This window comes from Rattus norvegicus, chromosome 4, assembly GCF_036323735.1.
Source record: "Rattus norvegicus strain BN/NHsdMcwi chromosome 4, GRCr8, whole genome shotgun sequence".
Classification (NCBI taxonomy): Eukaryota; Metazoa; Chordata; class Mammalia; order Rodentia; family Muridae; genus Rattus; species Rattus norvegicus.
In genome coordinates, this window is record NC_086022.1 from 15776482 (window position 1) to 15793716 (window position 17235).

The 17235-nt window shown below is 40.3% G+C and overlaps 1 protein-coding gene across 25 annotated transcripts in view; it reads right to left on the minus strand.

The window, feature by feature from the left end:
• The window catches only part of Magi2 (membrane associated guanylate kinase, WW and PDZ domain containing 2), a 1483910-nt gene that overhangs the window by 497964 nt on the left and 968711 nt on the right, over nucleotides 1–17235 (minus strand). For 24 of the 25 annotated variants that reach the window (NM_053621.2, XM_063285370.1, XM_063285374.1 and 21 more), the window contains one exon: nucleotides 3276–3491. In NM_053621.2, the coding sequence (NP_446073.2) occupies nucleotides 3276–3491 (216 nt within the window). Of the gene's footprint in view, nucleotides 1–3275; nucleotides 3492–6104; nucleotides 6262–17235 lie in introns of those variants that run through there. The other variant, XM_063285372.1, reaches the window with a different exon arrangement.

Genomic DNA, 17235 nt, shown 5'->3' on the forward strand with positions numbered 1-17235 from the left:
ATTTAAAAGAAAATTGTGTCTTTTCTGCTCAGGAGGCCAGTCAGCGAAATATGAATTACTTGAAAAGGTAGACTTAATGCTTTAAAATTACATTGCATCTAAATCTAAAGTCCAAAATTGATATATTGTATACAATACAAGAATAGAATAGAAATTATGAAACTAGAATATTCAAAGTTTTTGAGTGAAAAATGACAAGGAAAGGTACCTCAGGAATATATAAAATGAAGCGGAAAAGAATCACTAGAGAACGCTAACAGAGGAAATTATGTTCCATTAACAGGGGAGGAGAGCTGCCTTAATTAATAAATTCCTTCCTTTACTTTAATAACGGTAGAATGAGATAACGTGAGGAATAGTCCTCATGGCTGTGAAGTTGTGTGTGCTTTGTGATTTTTGAAATGTAATGAATCTGAGAGACATTTATCACACAGGAACAAGTCCCCTGAATCCTCAACAAACTTCAAGGTGATAACAGTTAATACACAGACTGGAAATATCCAAGAGCCATAGCGAGATATGAAATAAGACAAGATTTGCACTTGTAATACATCTTAAAGCTTGCCTTTAAAATTTTGGGGAAAATCAGAACAGTATTGTTTGAAACACGACCTCAACTCCTGGTGCTTCAAGGGCTGTGAGACAGAGGTGGTGGCTCTTTATTCGGTCTTCACTTTGGTAATATGGAGGGCTTCTCTTTAAGGTCAAAATCGAATTGAGGTATTTTTTGATGAGGACAAGAAGAAAAGGGCATAGTGCTTAGGCAAGCGTTCTCTAGAGAAGCCCCTCTTCTGAGAGAAAGGTGAGCACTCAGCTGTGAGTGCGTAGAGCCATGGCTGAGGACAAAGCAGACTCCAAGAGTCAGGAAGCACAAGGCACACAAACAGACAGATAAACATCAGGATGGAGAGAGCAAATACCTTTGGTTTAGGAACACTTTAGACTCTGAGCAACTCTGGAGTTCTGCTGACTCTTGTCCTGCATTTTCCAGTCATGTATCAAATCTCTCTCATATATACAAATTGCATCGCCCCCGACCTGTCTCCTCCCTGCCCCCTCCCTGCCCCCTCCCCGCCCCCTCCCCTCCCCCACCGCCCTGCTGAGAAGTCCAAAAACACTTCACAGGAGCTGAGGAAAGTTCTTGAAAACAATGAATCCATGTGAGAGCCAGAAGAGGTCTTATACAGGCATTGCTTTCACATTGACTGAAAAGTGAGTCTGCCTTGGTATAAAAGGATGGTTCCGAAGGCTGTCCCAATTCCACATGCTTACAGTGTGCGAGAGCTCACTGCTTGTGGTTCAGAACCAAGTCTGAAGTAGCCCTCTTGTTGACTTGCGGTCACATCTGGATACCTACGTACTTTATCTTAGGGCAGTTTGAACTTCCATGTAATCTTTCAAAGATAGAATGTCCTTTATAAGTGGAATTATACTTTGATACAGTCCTAGAATTTTACCCATTTCCCTTTTCGAACCATGCCAGGCAACGGGGAGACAAAACCAAGTGTAGCATTTGGGACCAAACCATAAAATTAAGTCATGTCAGGAAACCAAAACAAAAGGGGATAAAAAAAAAAACAGAGAAAGATCTGAGTGCATACACAAACCACAGCCTCTGTGAACTCACATAAAACTAGGCAGGGGAGAGGCGCTGTGGCCGTTTCAGAGTGGGGCATTATTCACAGGAAAACAGCGAGATTCACTGCGGAGGACATCATTCTTCCGAGACTGACAGGGCCTCATTCACAGCACCAGGACTGATGGGGCATGCACAGCCAACTTGCCAAGCGGCACAGCACTGGGACGCAGGTCCCCAACGGTGAACTGAGATCATCGCTGAGGACACTCAGAGATCACATAAGGGACACTCTGTTTGCTCTCTGGGAGATGCAGTTCATCTGCACTAATTGCAGGCTTGGGAGCCTGGAAAAGGCAGCTCTGTGCCCACATACTGTATTCCCTTTGTTGGGAAGCTCTCATGAGCTGCTCCTCCAGGCATTGTGTGTGTGTGTGTGTGTGTGTGTGTGTGTGTGTGTGTGTGTGTGTGTGTGTTAACAGAGCGACTGAACTGCTTTTAAAGTCTATGTGCACTTCTAATTCTTTGCCCTGGACTGACTCATAGCTGACGAGAGAAAGCTATCAGGGAATAGTGAATCACTATAGCAAGTAACGTATGTGAAAAAAGAAAGTCCAAGAAATCCATCTACTAAAGTTTCTGGGAATTCACGTTTCTGAAGAATCTGACCACTGGAAAGAATGACATCTACTTGTCTATTTATTTTGGTATTTTCAACGTCCGGGTGCTTTGGCGCTTTCATCTCTAAAAGTATGTATTTTAAAATAGACTTGCGTGCACTTGCCTTTATCTTTTGAAAGACTAGAAGACAAAGCCAGATGTAGTGGCCACGTCTAGGACCCTAGCACAAGGCAGTCGAGACAAATGCCCTCACGGTTTGAAGCTCTCCTGGGACCCGCAGTGAGTGCCAGGGCAGTCTGGGCTACACAGTGATAAACCAAACAAATATGCCAAGCAACAACAAAACAAAGAAACAATAATAGCATAGGTTTAAATTTGGAAAACGCTGTTTGTGAAGACACCAAGTGATATAAAACGAGAATGAAAGACTACAGTGCCCGTTTGGTTGTCTGTAGATGGTTGTGGCAGCTGAATAAAGCACCAAGACTCAGACCTTGACGTATTTAAAGACAGATGCTGTAATGACGGTTTTGGCTGTCAACTTGATTGTTTTAAGAAGCACTAGGATGTATCTATGGGTAAAATATAGTCCGAGTCTTAAAATTATATTCTGTAGGTCTATAAACAATAAGCCTAATTTGGATGCTTATAAACTTTAACAAAACAAACAATTTTTTTGTTTGCAAATTTAGGATTTTGAATAAACACTCCAAAATTGGAGTTAATAATGTGAATATGGGAATTATATTCTAAGGGGTGAGAGGAATGTAGTGTGACAGTGGGGGTCCTTGCCTAGCTTGTATGAGGGCTTACACATATACTCCTTGTACCTCAAGAAACTAACAGCAACAAAGAATCATATCTTTTCTATTCTATGTGACATCACAATCTTCTCTTTGTAAACACAACTGTGTGTGTACACCCCACCACACACATACTCAAACTTAGAACAATACACTTTATATTATAAAAGACTAGAAAAATGTACATGCTATAAACAAACACAGGGAAATATGTCTTAAAGATGTGAAAATGTAACCAGCAGCTGCTTATCTCGTAAAGACTGTGAAAGACTGACCTGGTGTTATGACGACGCCATTTCCGTTGACCACAGGCCTTTCTTCCTCCTCCTCCTCCGGTGGCTCTATACTTGCTTTCTCCATGTTGGTCACAGACTTATTTCTTTTCCGCTTCCCCTCAGCACTTGGAGTAGCTCCCGGGAGTATCTGGTCTGTTACATTTAATAATAATGGTGCTGGTTCAGCTGGAGGCTTTGGAGTGCCGTAATAGTTGTCTGCAACAGATATCCAAAGAGTCTATGGTCAAATCTTTCTCCCACAGGTGGGTGGGTGGTGTTTCAAGAGCCAAAATTATATACATTTGTATTCTATTCATCTACCAATTCACACATTTCACATATGTGGCTTTGGAAGCACATATTACATATCTTTATTTCTATCTTACTGTGCTTTAATGGGTAAGATCAAGGCCCCGTGCTAATTAGCATCTTTGTGTGTTTTAATGTGTAGGATGATGTCACAGGTGAGGCAGGTACAGGATAGAAGGAGGCCTGTCATTGGAGGAGAAGGAAGGATGGGCGGGAGAGAAGTTTGAAGGAAGAGGAAGAGACTAGGGGAGAGAGGAGGAGACAGGGTGGAGGAGAGGGGCTGAGAAGCCGTGGCAGGACAAGATGGCAGGTGATGTTAAGATTCTGCTCTGTGTATTTACAGGTTGTTATTAATGTTCTCAAGGGATGGATGGTACTGGGCTTTGTGTGTTTAAGTGGGCAATTATATCTTACCAATTGGATCTAAGATTATTGTGTTGTGTGTTCTTTTATGTGAGGGTTTGAGTGTAGGAAAGTGTGCGGCTGGGATGTGTTTCCGCCAAGATAATCTAGCAGATATCAGGGCACCACGGTACAGAGGTAGAGGGGTAAAAGACACTGTTACTCTATTATTTTTATATTTATACAACAACATTAATGTATTGAGCTTCCAAGTTAGAAACTACACATTGCTTTCGGATGGCATGTAATTGATTTCAAATCATTTTAAGCCAGCTTCATACTAAGTCTTCAAATCTATTTAAGCCTTTTAAAAGAGAATGTTAATCATGGAGAGTAAAGGCGAACTTTGGGTTTGTTCTAATTTTCACATCTCACATCATTCTGCAAGGGCAAAGGACACTGTTTGTCTCTTGAGGAGGACTCTGGCTATTGTCCTGCCTAGCTGCCTCCAGGCCAGGTCCACGGTTCCCTTAGCTGCAGAAAGTAAGATGCTCCTCTCATTCCCATTAAGGTTATCATTGCCCAGTTCTCAGAGCTCCAGTATCTGGGCTGTGAGATAATTCTCCTTCCTCCTCAGTCAGTGAGATTTCATTATTTGTGTGAAGCCTAGAACACACTTATTTTTTAACATGTTACTTAATATTCATATGTGAGTTTCATGTGCTTGGATCATATCCACACCCAATTTTCACCTCTTAAAATCATACTTATTTCTATAGTAAAAAGGTGGCATATAAGGGGCATGTGATAAATGTCTGTTGAATAATTCAAGTACACGTTTGCCTCTGCATGTTCAAGAGAAATTATTTTATTTAGAATGTTCAAAATTGTGATTAGCAAAGAACATAGGTGTTAATTTGAGAAATTGCTTTCAAATTTTAGCTACATTTTCACACACATGTTGGTGTGTGTGGTTAACGGAGTAATTGTTGTGCTTCTGGAATCAGTTATCAAAGTCTTTATTGGTATTGACTGTGCATCAAAGCGCTCCTTTGCATGTTTGAGAAACTGTGATGACTGCAGTAAGAGTTTATCTTATAAGATGCTCAATGACCTGCTATAGAAGATCAAAATTGACATCAAACACGTAAGCATTGTAATGGAACATGAACCAAATTCTGTAAGGAGACAAGAAAGGGAGTACAGCCACCTATCTGCATAGGTTACTGAAATCATCTAGGAAAGCACCCTAATGTGAAGAAACAGCTCTTAAAGTCAAAGACACAGTGTCTAGTAGGATTGGGGTCCTGTGTCTGCTTGGGAAGGGAGAATTCAGGAAATTTCACCGAGCTCATCCCACACCACCGCAGAGCTGTGAGAAGCTGCGGGACACAGCTCTGGGGATGAGTGTAGAACACAGTTGGAGCCAGCTCTGGACCCAGGCCTACAAGGAGGCCTGGGCATCTGACTCTCAGGCTCTTGGGCATCCAAGCACCCATGGTATGCCAGGAAGAGCTGAGAACTGAGTGGGGACCCACAGGGCTGGACATAGCCTGAGGCTGAGGGGGAAAAGAGAGCAGATGATCCAGGTGGTTCCACTTGGAGAGTCTTCTGCTGGATGGGGTGGTGGGCTTGGAATTGGTGGCAGCCACGGCTGGGAGCTGGGAGCGCAGGGAGGCCTTCTGTGAGAGATTAGGCAGCAGCTCCTTAGGTGAAGGGCTTCTCTATGGCTCCCCATGGAGGATCCCATGAAAAGAGGCAGTCTATGGTGGCAGGTGGATGAGTAAAACCGTACCCCACTTCTCAGAGTGAGCCTGAGATTAAACACCTTTTGCATGGAAGAGTGTCTGGGAAGGAAAGGCTATTGGCTAAGCCTCCGGGCCTTTAGGTCCTCATTATAATGAAGATCTGTCTTGACCTATGTGACAAACTGCCTCTGAGGGAAAGAAGTTCAGACTCTGCTCAGCGCCTTTGATTTGCCCACATCTAGGGAAGTCACGTAGCAGAGCTGCCATTGGCTGAGCATCCCCACGGAGGTGGGGGGTGGGGAGGTAGTGTGAGAGGTGAGTGAGCAGAGGCCATGGCAGAAAAAAGGCCTGTTTTACTTTGATTTCAGAAGAGGGATCTGGCGATGACTGAACTTGGCTGTCAACTCAAAACAATTATAAGTTGACTCACAGATCAGGGTGAGGTGATTGGCAGGTGAACAACTGAAGGGACCCAACCTCGATGTGGGTCTTTCTGATCAGCAAGCTCAGGGCTCAGGTAAACAACAGTGGGAGGAAAGAAGGAGCCGGAAGTACACACTGCTCCGGGTTTGCCTAGGGAGTTCCCATATGGCCGCTCCTGTCACGTGCAGATCTGCTTCCGGTGCTTCAGACCGTCAACCCCACAGATTGCTCCTAAGGCTTCTGGGATTCGAAACTCCTCGTTTGGAAGCTTTCAACTTCTTGGACTCATCAGCTATTGGCTTTCCAGATCCCCAGCCTGTACATTATATAGCAGCTGCTTTAGCCAATCGAATAGCTCCTCTCTTACAGCTATGTAAATGTTTCTGCTGGCTCAATTCCTTTAGGGAACTCGACCGCAAAGGCAGAGCCCTTTCTTCACCCTATCTTCTCTCTGTGCTCTGCACAGACAGTAAGGCAGATATAACAAATGCTTTCTCTACAAGTTGTCCTTAAGATAAAGCTGGTGCGAATGGAGAGGAGCTTCGTAAACTGTAAAAATGCATTGGTTTTAATAGGGCTGGAGCCCTAGGCTGGGATGAATTGTGAGGATGCTGTGAAGGGCAACCATGCCGATCATGCTGTCCTGCTTACTCATACACACTCAGACAATTCAGAAAAGGTGCTTTCTTAAGTGCTTCTTCTACATGGGGGACTCTTGAAACAGGCGTCTGAGAGGATGACATACATGATGTTAGGGGTTAAGGCTGATTTGCAGCATTTCAACTAAATGAAAACTTTAGAGAGGCTCGACTAAAAATAGTAGATGTATGTACTCAATAAACTTGTATTTCAGCATTCTTAATGGCAAGCGAAATTCTAAGCACCTTCTGGGAAATTTCAATATATACTTATCAACTAGACGCAATGCCAAAATGGGAGGAAGCTCTTGCCTAGCTCACTGAACAATATGATTTTATATGGTGTCTGCTATAATGGACGCTCTTAGATATATACAGTACTAAGAAAACATATTTGGCTTCAGAATTTTTTTTCTGTGTATCTTTAAGTTATATTCATAGGCAAATCGCTTCTTAGTAATTAGAAATAAATGCATAGACAGGCTAAAATATTAAACACTAGATCTCACTGAATTTATATTATTAAATAATTACATCTATTGGCGTGGTGGTATGATTGTAAATTACATAGCAACATTCTTCCGTTACTGGTCTTATGAAATTTTATGTGAGTTTAAATGCTCACGAGCTTATGGATGTGGAACCATTAGTTAAGGTGTTAAGATTCTCATTGTTAGAAAAATACCAGCTTGCAAAAGGTAACAAAATAATCTTCACACTTTACCACACTAGACAGATAACATTCATGGAGAAGAACATATACACCAAGCCGGGAGTTTTATTGTATTGCTTAAGAGGAACCTAGACTAATAGTGAGGATCGTCTGGACAGCTGTGGAGCTAAGCCACTGAAATGACTCTATAATAAGTTCATAAAATCCATATGCAATGAAAAAAAGAGCCTTTGAGAAAACAAAGCACTATGTCTTCAGAAAAAAATTAAGCAATTATGCTTAATCCAATTAAGAACAATTCAGGATTATTCTGCTACAAATGAAGGGCCTTTATGAATATTACCAGTGTTAAGAGAACCTCTACTCCCAAAGCGCAAATAAACCCCTCAAAATATGACATAGTTTCCGGTGAAATAAATTTAACATTGAATTCTGTGCCCCCCAAGCCTGCCTCTTTAGATGCTTAGTTTGGTCTGGTTAAAATGACTAGTCACAGAGGCAACTACACACTGGGCACAGTGCTGTGAGTGCCTTGGCTGTCTCTGCCATCAGAAGGCTGAGGAGGAGGACTGCTTGGGCCAATAAGTTCAAGACCAGTACGGGTAACATGATGAGATTTATGTCTTAAAAGAAACATTTTTTTTATAAAACAACTACAACCACCTTAACTATAATTCTTGGCAAGACCGCCAGTACAGTTTCTAGAGCTGGACACTTTCTGCCTATGAATTCTTCATTCAAATGTGCGTCATGATGACTTATTCGTAGTGTGATTGCGGAGATCAATGGTAATATTTGTCATAATGAAATAGCACGTATCAGTGTAAACTGTGGAGATCTGGTCGGTACTCGGCATCCATTTACCTTGAACATCTATGAGGCTCTAAGAAATGCATGGTTCCCTGCCCGTTATATATAAAGGAAGCAGTAAAGCTATACCTGCTTAATTTCAGAATTTTACAACTATTCTATTTTGTCACTATGACAAGAATACTTCATGTCCTTTAGCAGGAAAAGAGTCGTGAAGCAATTTTTTTTCAAAGCCAAGGTTGGTGAGCAGAGTATCTACTCCAAAGGAGAAAGGCAAGTTTGCTTTTATTTCTTCTCTCACCTAAAATTAAGTGTGTGTACACTCTGGGAAAAGGATACGGGGGACACCAGCTATCCGGGCCGCTAGTCAGTGGCAGTCTTTGTGAAGAATGCCCTCCACAGCAGCCATCTAAATGAACTGTGAAAGCAAGTCCCCTAATTCGCTATGATCACAAAGTGTTATGTACAATCGTTCCCTTGATTCTGCCCCACACGAATATCTGTAAATTTGCATAGTCTTATTTAATCAATGGCTGGAAAATAAATGTGACAATTGTGTAAGGAAATCAATTGATTTCTCATCTAAACATTTATGTATCAATACTGTTTTAACCTGTAAAAATGTGGGTGCAAAAGAGTGAAATGAGATAAAATGGGAATTAAAGGGTCAGAATATAAAATGCCAACAATGTGCTTATTTCATTAAATATTTACTGAATGCCCATGGACGCTTGGCAGCTTCAGCTCATTTTTTTACAAAGACAGTAGGGCAGAGACACACTACCTGGTTGGGAACTCAACTGGATTCTAGAAGGGTTTGCAAAGCCGAGCCCTAATCCACTATGGCCAGATCCATTCTGCAATCATCCAGATGAGAGGAAAATAGCTTTCTCAGTAACAGGCCAATACCCGAGGAGCACCACAGAATGTTTGCCTTTTCTGCATCTGACAAGACAACCTTTTGACAGAGCCCTTAGTCTGATGATGTTAAGTGAAGGTTGCCATCTTTTTTTTGTTTTTTCACAACATCTTACTGGTAAGGCCAGTGTGGGAAAAGAAACAAGAAACCAGTTCATCTCATGCTGTTCTGGCGTAATAGTAGTAGAAACCAGGATGCTCCTTGCTGGAAGCAGCACACTTGCTAATGCTGTTAAATTCTGCTGTTAGAAGCCCAGAAGCACAGTGAACACCCAGAAGCACTTTTCCTAACATTCCTCACTACATAAATCACGCACCGTGATCGAAACATAATTTGGTTAATTTTTCACTTTAAATTGTAGATTGGGGTGTCAATTTCATTGTTGCAGTACTCGGAGTATATAATAACATGCAGCATTTGCTTAAAAATGTAGATCAAGGAACTCAAGTAGAGGTCAAATTTATGAATTTTCTATTTTTTCCTTCAAGATACCTCATACATTAGTCTACACACACACACACACACACACACACACACACATTGCTCTATATCCTCAGTGTTTTCCTTCCAGTTTTGCTAACCAGAGAAAACCAATTTTGAATGATGGCTCACTAGAAGAAATCTGGATCCCTACAGGGACTAAAGCACCATCCACAGCACTAGTCAGACCACCACTAGGATCCACTGGACTGGAGGACCAGCCTCTGTGAAGGGGATCAGTTGTTAGGGAACCCATCTCAGTTTTACAAATGGAAAACTAGATTGATAATTGGCTTTCTCAATGGTGTCTGGATGATTTGTCTCTGATACTAAACAAGGAGGTTCATACTTGCAGGTTCAAATATGAAAAAGCCCGCCCAAGCATAATAAACAATTATTCTAATTCACACCAGAAACTTGGATTTTCACAACTGGTTATGGATACAAACTTAAACTTCAAGACATGCTTACCATAAGCTAGTAATGAAGACTGGGTTAAAAGTTGTACCCAGATCAGCAAAAGTTATGTCAGGAACAGGAAGAATTACAGTCATATGGCTACAGTCAGCAAGTAAGGAGAGCTACAGTACCAGCATAGTCAAGTTCCCTAATTGTATAACCTACTTAAAGTGAGTCAATAAGGCTCACTTCAGAATGCCTTTTAGGGGAATGTTGGGGGCGAGGGATGGGGTAAGGGGGATTGAAGGGGAGGGGCTTATAGACGGGAAGGGGGAGGGGCTAGGGGACTTATAGACAGGAAACTGGGAAAGGGAATAATACTTGAAATGTAAATAAGAAATACTCGATTTAAAAAAAACAAACAAAGAAAGAAAGGCTACATAACCATTGTATTCGCCCTGTCTGCAGGAACCAAGCTGTGCCTGAATGGGGTATGAAACTATCCATTTTTGGTTGCGGTTTTGATATCTAGGTAGTCCTAGATATTATTGCTAGTCACAAAAACAGAAATATAGATGTGGGAGGATAAAAGTATATTTGTATAAAATAAATATGAAAGTATCTCTAAAGAAAAAGTATGACTTCGTGGTATTCCACTAATTTTGGCATGTTTTGTTTTCATTTTTCACTCAGTTCCAGAATTGACAATTTTCCTCTCTTAATTCCCTCAGTAGCGTCTTGCTAACCGGTTCGAATTTGTGTCTGTTCTGCATTTCTGTTGTTGAAAGCTTTAGTCCTTGTGGTCAGTCGTATGTTATTTCAACTTGTCTTAAACTGGCCGAGACTTGCTTTATGTTCTCATATATAATTGGTTTTGGAGAATACGTATGAAGAAATTGTGCTCTTTTATATTTAGATGGAATGTCCTATAGATGTTTGTTAGATCCATTTGACATATGATACGTATTTGTTGCATAAATGTTTAAAGTGTTAAAAAATGCCCTCTAAAAACTATCTTTGAAGTTACAAACTATCTCATGTTCAGATTTGGGACTGAAAAAAATCTACCATATCATTTTCTAACCATGTGACATATAGGCAGCAGGGAATTAAATGAGGGTCGTTTCTCTTAAACATCTTTCTTCCACATGTTACAAATGGGAATAGCATTCAAAATAGTATATTATGACCAGTACCAAAACAATTTTGAAAACTCTGCATCGAGTACACGTGACTACAGAAAATCTGAACATGCTGCTTTACATGTAGACTCAAATTGTTCTGTGAAATAATTCATAATCCCAGTACATGGATGTCAAGTAAGAATTGCATAATTCTGGATCCGTACTAGCATACGTGTGGTGCCATGCATTCTGAAGCCCAGCTTGGCCTTTTACCGCCCTCTGAACTGTGCATACATCATGCAGACCTAAGGACTCAGTGGCTTCTTGTAATGCACATGCATGTGTTTATGTCAGTCCATGGGAACAAATACTTGTTACATTTACCAGATAGACAGCTCCAGACAGCCTAGGGTGACAGTTCATTCATGTAGAGGATATCAGATACTATTTCCTTTGTGGAAGCTTTTCTTTTGGTAATATAAAAAATTTAAGAAAATTTCATAAGTGAGGCACATGACATAACAAAGAAATTGTGACAGAAAAGCCTCGAATAATGAAAAGAAGTCAGGAATGCAAGTACAATGCCACATGTACATCTTTTGAGAGAAATCACTTGAATTTTTACAATTATATGGAGAAGCAAAAGCACAGTTCCCAGGCATTTTCTACTGAAATGATATTAAACCACTTATAAGAATATTTTGTAAAAAAAAGTGATCCAGATATGAGATATGCATATAATTTAAAATTAAGGTATTTTCATTGCAAAATGCTCAAATGTGAAAATAATTTTACTAATTTACATTATCTAGTAATTATCAAGACAGCATTTCAACATGTAATAATAGTTATTTTTTAAACATTATTTATTTATGTATATGAGTACACTGTAGCTGTCTTCAGACACACCAGAAGAGGGCATCGGATCCCATTACAGATGGTTGTGAGCCACCATGTGGTTGCTGGGAATTGAACTCAGGACCTCTGGAAGAGCAGTCAGTGCTCTTAACCGCTGAGCCATCTCTCCAGCCCCCTAATACGAAGCTATTAAAGCCACTGTTTACCTTTTCCATACTGTGTATCTAAAACACAGTGTAAAGTTTATACTATCATCACTTTGTGGATTCAGTGTCTACGTTCAAAAGCTGGCCTGGTGTCTACAATGCAGTCCTGGAAACCCCCATCACTGAAAAACAAAACAGGCTCCACGTTATTACTCGAGAAACCCAGTTTTCTTAGGAGCAGTGACTTGCCAGTCAGGATTTTGAAAGGTCTCGTCAAGCTAAGTCCCAAATCGTGACAATGATCTCAGGTGATGCTACACCAGTGGAACCTTCTCCAGTTGCTTTGCTGTCTGGAGAACACGTAAAACCACACGAAATAGAAGATGTGCTTTCCTTGGCGAAACTCTTGTGTCCTACTTCTTGGCCATCAATTTTACCTCAACTTAAAGTTTTCCCTTTTAAATTTAATAGCAGGATGTAGGTGACACTGCGAATACAAAACCTGAAAGAGTGTTTCAAACAATAATCTTCACATGCACATGACCCGACTCTGTTTATAAATGGGACTAACAGATGTTCTTTATAACTGATTTGTAACTCACGTTGCTGACTCTCACAAGTAGCCCTCCTTCCTGTCGTGGATGAGGTCAATGGTGCGCCCTGACTTCAGCCTCCACAGGGAAGGGTAAGAGTGTCCAGCAGAAGCAGAGCTTCATCCGAGCCTCCCATTTGTCTTCTAGACTCACACCTCACACTCTCCTCAGACAACAATGCTGTTCTTTCTTCCCTTTATTTCTTTTTCAGCTTGTGCCTCACCCAGCCTAGGTTGACCATAAACTTGCTTTACCACAAAGGCTGGCCTTGAACATGAAATCTTACTTTCTCTACTTCCCGAGTACTGAGATGTCAGGAGTAAGTCGACATTGCTGGTTAAATTTTTCATTTTCTGTCTGATTTTAGATATTATGTTACCTTCTTCTGTGCTTTGCTAAATTACAACTTTAGCACTCTGACCTCAATTTAAATTAGCATATCAATGAGTACAAAACAGTTCCATAATACTTCAATTTCAACAGCATTACTAACTCTACTCGCAAAGGTTGATCACTGAATTTGGAAAGCAGCTAGTCAAAAACTGGTGAATTATACTTCTCAGAAGAGCTCTTGGCGGTTTCAAATCATCGTGGGTGTGTTTGTTAGACAGAGAAAAAGTGGCAATTACTTCCGGGAACATAAGCAGGATATCTGGAAATATTTTTGTCAAACAGCATTGAGAATGAAATAGTTTATAATTTCAATTAATAACAATTTTACATGCAAATGTTTTAAGTAGAGCCCTATTCATCCATATTATTGAAGATATTTTCTCATGGCTAGTGGGTTGATGAGTAAAAGAAATTGCTTCTATAGCCACGCTGCACAAATAAGAAAGTAGAAACAAAATTTCAGTGAAATAGTAATGGAATTTTTAACCAGTCTTAGCAGATTTCAGAATTAATTATCTTAATTACATGTCTGTCTTCAAAAATTGTTAGAGGAACTGGATATTTCTAGAACAATATTACATTTCCTATGCAACATTTATGGTCTGTCACGTGTTCACCTCTCTGTGGTGCCATTAGCTGTAATAGTAACACATTAGGAGACCACCCAGGCTTCATTTTGTCATTCATAACATCAATCCCTGGGGGGGGGCATTTTTCATTAGTTGTATGTAGATGGTTGGTTAATGACTAAAGAAATCTGTCAAATATTAAATCTCTAATCTTCGGCTGGTAATAAAAGTTTCAGAAACAATAAAAACGAATGTTACTTTTGCTTGTGGAATGGAGATGTTCTGTAGTTTGGCATAAGAGAAAGAGTTCTGTGTATTTCTTTATGTATGTTCATGTCTATGTCCACATCTATGTCTATTTGTCTGTCTGTCTGCCTGCTTGCCTGTTTATGAGAATATTGTGGGAGCGTTTCTACTACTAGCATCCTGAATGACCTTAGTTGCCACATTAAATTGCTCTGAACTTCAGTTCTCTGATTTGTGAAATTAAAGACTGAGTTCTGTCCCAAAATACTTCCATTTCTGAAATTCTGTAATGAAAAAATAAATAATGTAATGGGAACAGTTATATTTGCCTCCATGTCAAAAAGAATAAAACAAGCCAAACGCAAAAATTTCAATTACTTTAGAACCTCGAATCATAGACTCCCTTAAGATAAATATAGATAACTGATTTGAATCCATCTTTTACTTCTCTGCACATTCCCTTCTCCGAAACTGGGTGTGGGTTAAGGCTTTCTATTTTCATCACAAGGCTTTCATTTGCATGCGTCTTTGTGGGTGAGCTAGAACGTTCCAAAGTCTATCCCCCCAACATACCATTACTTTCTTGAAGGCCACACTGAAAAATTTCAAGTTTATATTTTTGTAAATGTGCCACTTGAAATTCTCTCCATGTTTTTAGAGAGACATGTCCACTGTGACCACCTGTGATCTCTCTTTAACCACAAGGTGTAGCTAAACTGAGCAGCAATTTACAGGGAGGAAATATTACTTATGTACAATAACAAAAGAAAAAAAGAAAAAAAAAACCCACAAGTGACCCCCCCCCAAAAAAAAGGAAACCATGAGGTTTTAGAATCTACACAAAGGCTTTTCCTCCATGATCCTTCACAAACCTGCACCAATATATATACTGTTTATGAAAATCAATCTCATGATAAGGAAAATGCTATCAGCACTAATAAAATTTTATGTTGTATAAACCAGTAACCAACTATCAACACTTCAAAGATATATATTTTATGTAGATATACCAGGTTCTACTACTTAACTTCTTACTAGTATTTTCCCTTTTATACCATTCCTATCATTTTATAATGAAGGCCTAAGAATGAATTTTTCATTACAAAAAAATAATTGAGTTCATGTGTAGAAGAAGAACTATGTAGGTCAAAACAATGAACAAACAAACAAGGCAGAGGAATTGGAATGAGCTCGATGTTAGAGTACTTGCCTTGTCCGTGTAAAGACACTGGATTTGAGAAACTTTTTGAATAAACAGAAAATAAAGAGAATAATTAGGAGAAGGAAGTTGTTCATATCCCTTGTTTTAAGGTTGAAAAATTCTATTAGGATCCTGAGGTAAATGCTGTCCCACAGCAACACCTAATCTTGGTGTTTACACTTGGTGTTTGCACTACAACAACATCATAGCCACACGTTATATCTGGCTTTGAAAAGCTTGACATTTGGCTCGTTTGAATATAGATGACTTACAAGTTTGACATTGATGCTAAATGTTAAAATTTAATCCACAGGAAAGAAGCAAAACACTGAATAATAAGTTTTGCAATGAGAATAAGTCAAAATGATGCTTCCAGGTACAGAATATTGTAATTTAAAACTTCTTTTACAGTAAAAACTACAAGAGTCTAGTAGCATGGGATTATATCTATAATTAGTAAAAGTAGATGGAAATAAAGATAAAAATCAGTGTAAACGCCTAGGACAGCACTGGACATGATAGCAATAATCTTCTTAGTGAGATGAAAGTTCAAATGACACCAGGGGTAGTGAGCCCCTCCCTGGTTGACCCAGTCAATGGAAACTGAATGAGGTCCCCTTTGAGATGAAGGATATTAGTGAAATAATGATGAAAGTGGTTATTCTGATCAAATCAAGTGGTTATAGTTTGAGAACACCAAGAAGAGTCTTAAGAGGCTTAAGAAGTCATGAAAGTGAATTGCTGCCAAGCAAGACTAATCATAAAGGGCCTTGGTTCGTGTCACAAAAGTCCTTATTTCTGCATCAATTCAAGAGAATTGTGCTAGATATAGCAACCTTGTTAGGCAGCTGTTTACTGTGAAGTCATGAAACACATCTTTCCATATGTTCCAGGATTTTAGAATGCTTTTAACAAGCAATCTGATGTTATTCTGATATGCTTTCCTTTGTAACTGAATTAGCATTTTCCCCTCACAGCTTGTAGTATTTATTCGTCTGCATTTTTGTTACATTGACTACAAAATTTGTGGAGAAGCTCAATTTTGGTTATGTATATATTGGGTTTTAAATGCCCTTTTTATTTAGATGCTCATTTCTTTCTCTAGGGCTTAGGAACTTTTCAGCTGCAACTGCACGGAATGGATATTCTATGAGTTTAGTTCTGATCTCGGCCCCGTGGTCCCATTGAACTAAAGGTTTGGTGCCTTTATTATATCATAGGTCTATTGACAATGACTTCATGAAATTCATGGGCAAATGAATGAAACTAGAAAATATCATCCTGTGTGAGGTAACCCCAGACATTCAATAATAAGTGGATATTAGCCCCAAAGTTCACAGTGCCCATAATACAACCCACAGACCATATGGATCATAGAAGGAAGGAAGACCCCCTGTGGATGCTTCAGTCTTGCTTTGAGGGGGAAACAATCGTGGGAGGTGGAGGGAAAGGGGGACTGGGAAGGGAGAAAGGAGGGAGAGGAAAAAAGGGTGGCAGAATCAGGGTCTGGAAGAGACGTGAGAGAGGTACAGAGGGTCAGGAAATCGAACAAAAATATATAGCAGGGGGATAAGAAACTGGGGCTAGTCACCGGAGGGTCCTAGACACCAGGGAAACGTGAGGTTCCCAGGATCTAACAGGGATGACTTTAGCCGAAATGCAGAGAGAAGTGGGTAACAGAACCTGTGGAGACCACCTCCAGTAGATAGGCACAGCTCCTGGTGGAGAAATGGGGCCACCAACCCATCTTAAAGTTTTTAAGCCAGAAATGTTCCTGTTCAAAGAAAGAACAGGGACAAAAAAATGGAACAGAGCCTGAAGGAAGCGCTAATAAGGGACTGCCCCACCTGAAGGAAGGGCCAACTGGGGACTGCCTTACCTAAGGTTCCATCATATCTGCAGACACCAAACCTAACACTGTTGTTGTGGTCAAGAGGCCCTTGCTGACAAGAACCTCGCATGGCAGTGCCTTGGGAGGTCCAGCCAGCCACTGACCGATGCAGATAGGGATGCTTGGAACCAACCATCAGACTGAGCTCAGGGAACCTGGTGGGGGAACTGGCAGAAGGATTGGAGGAGAGAGGGGGAT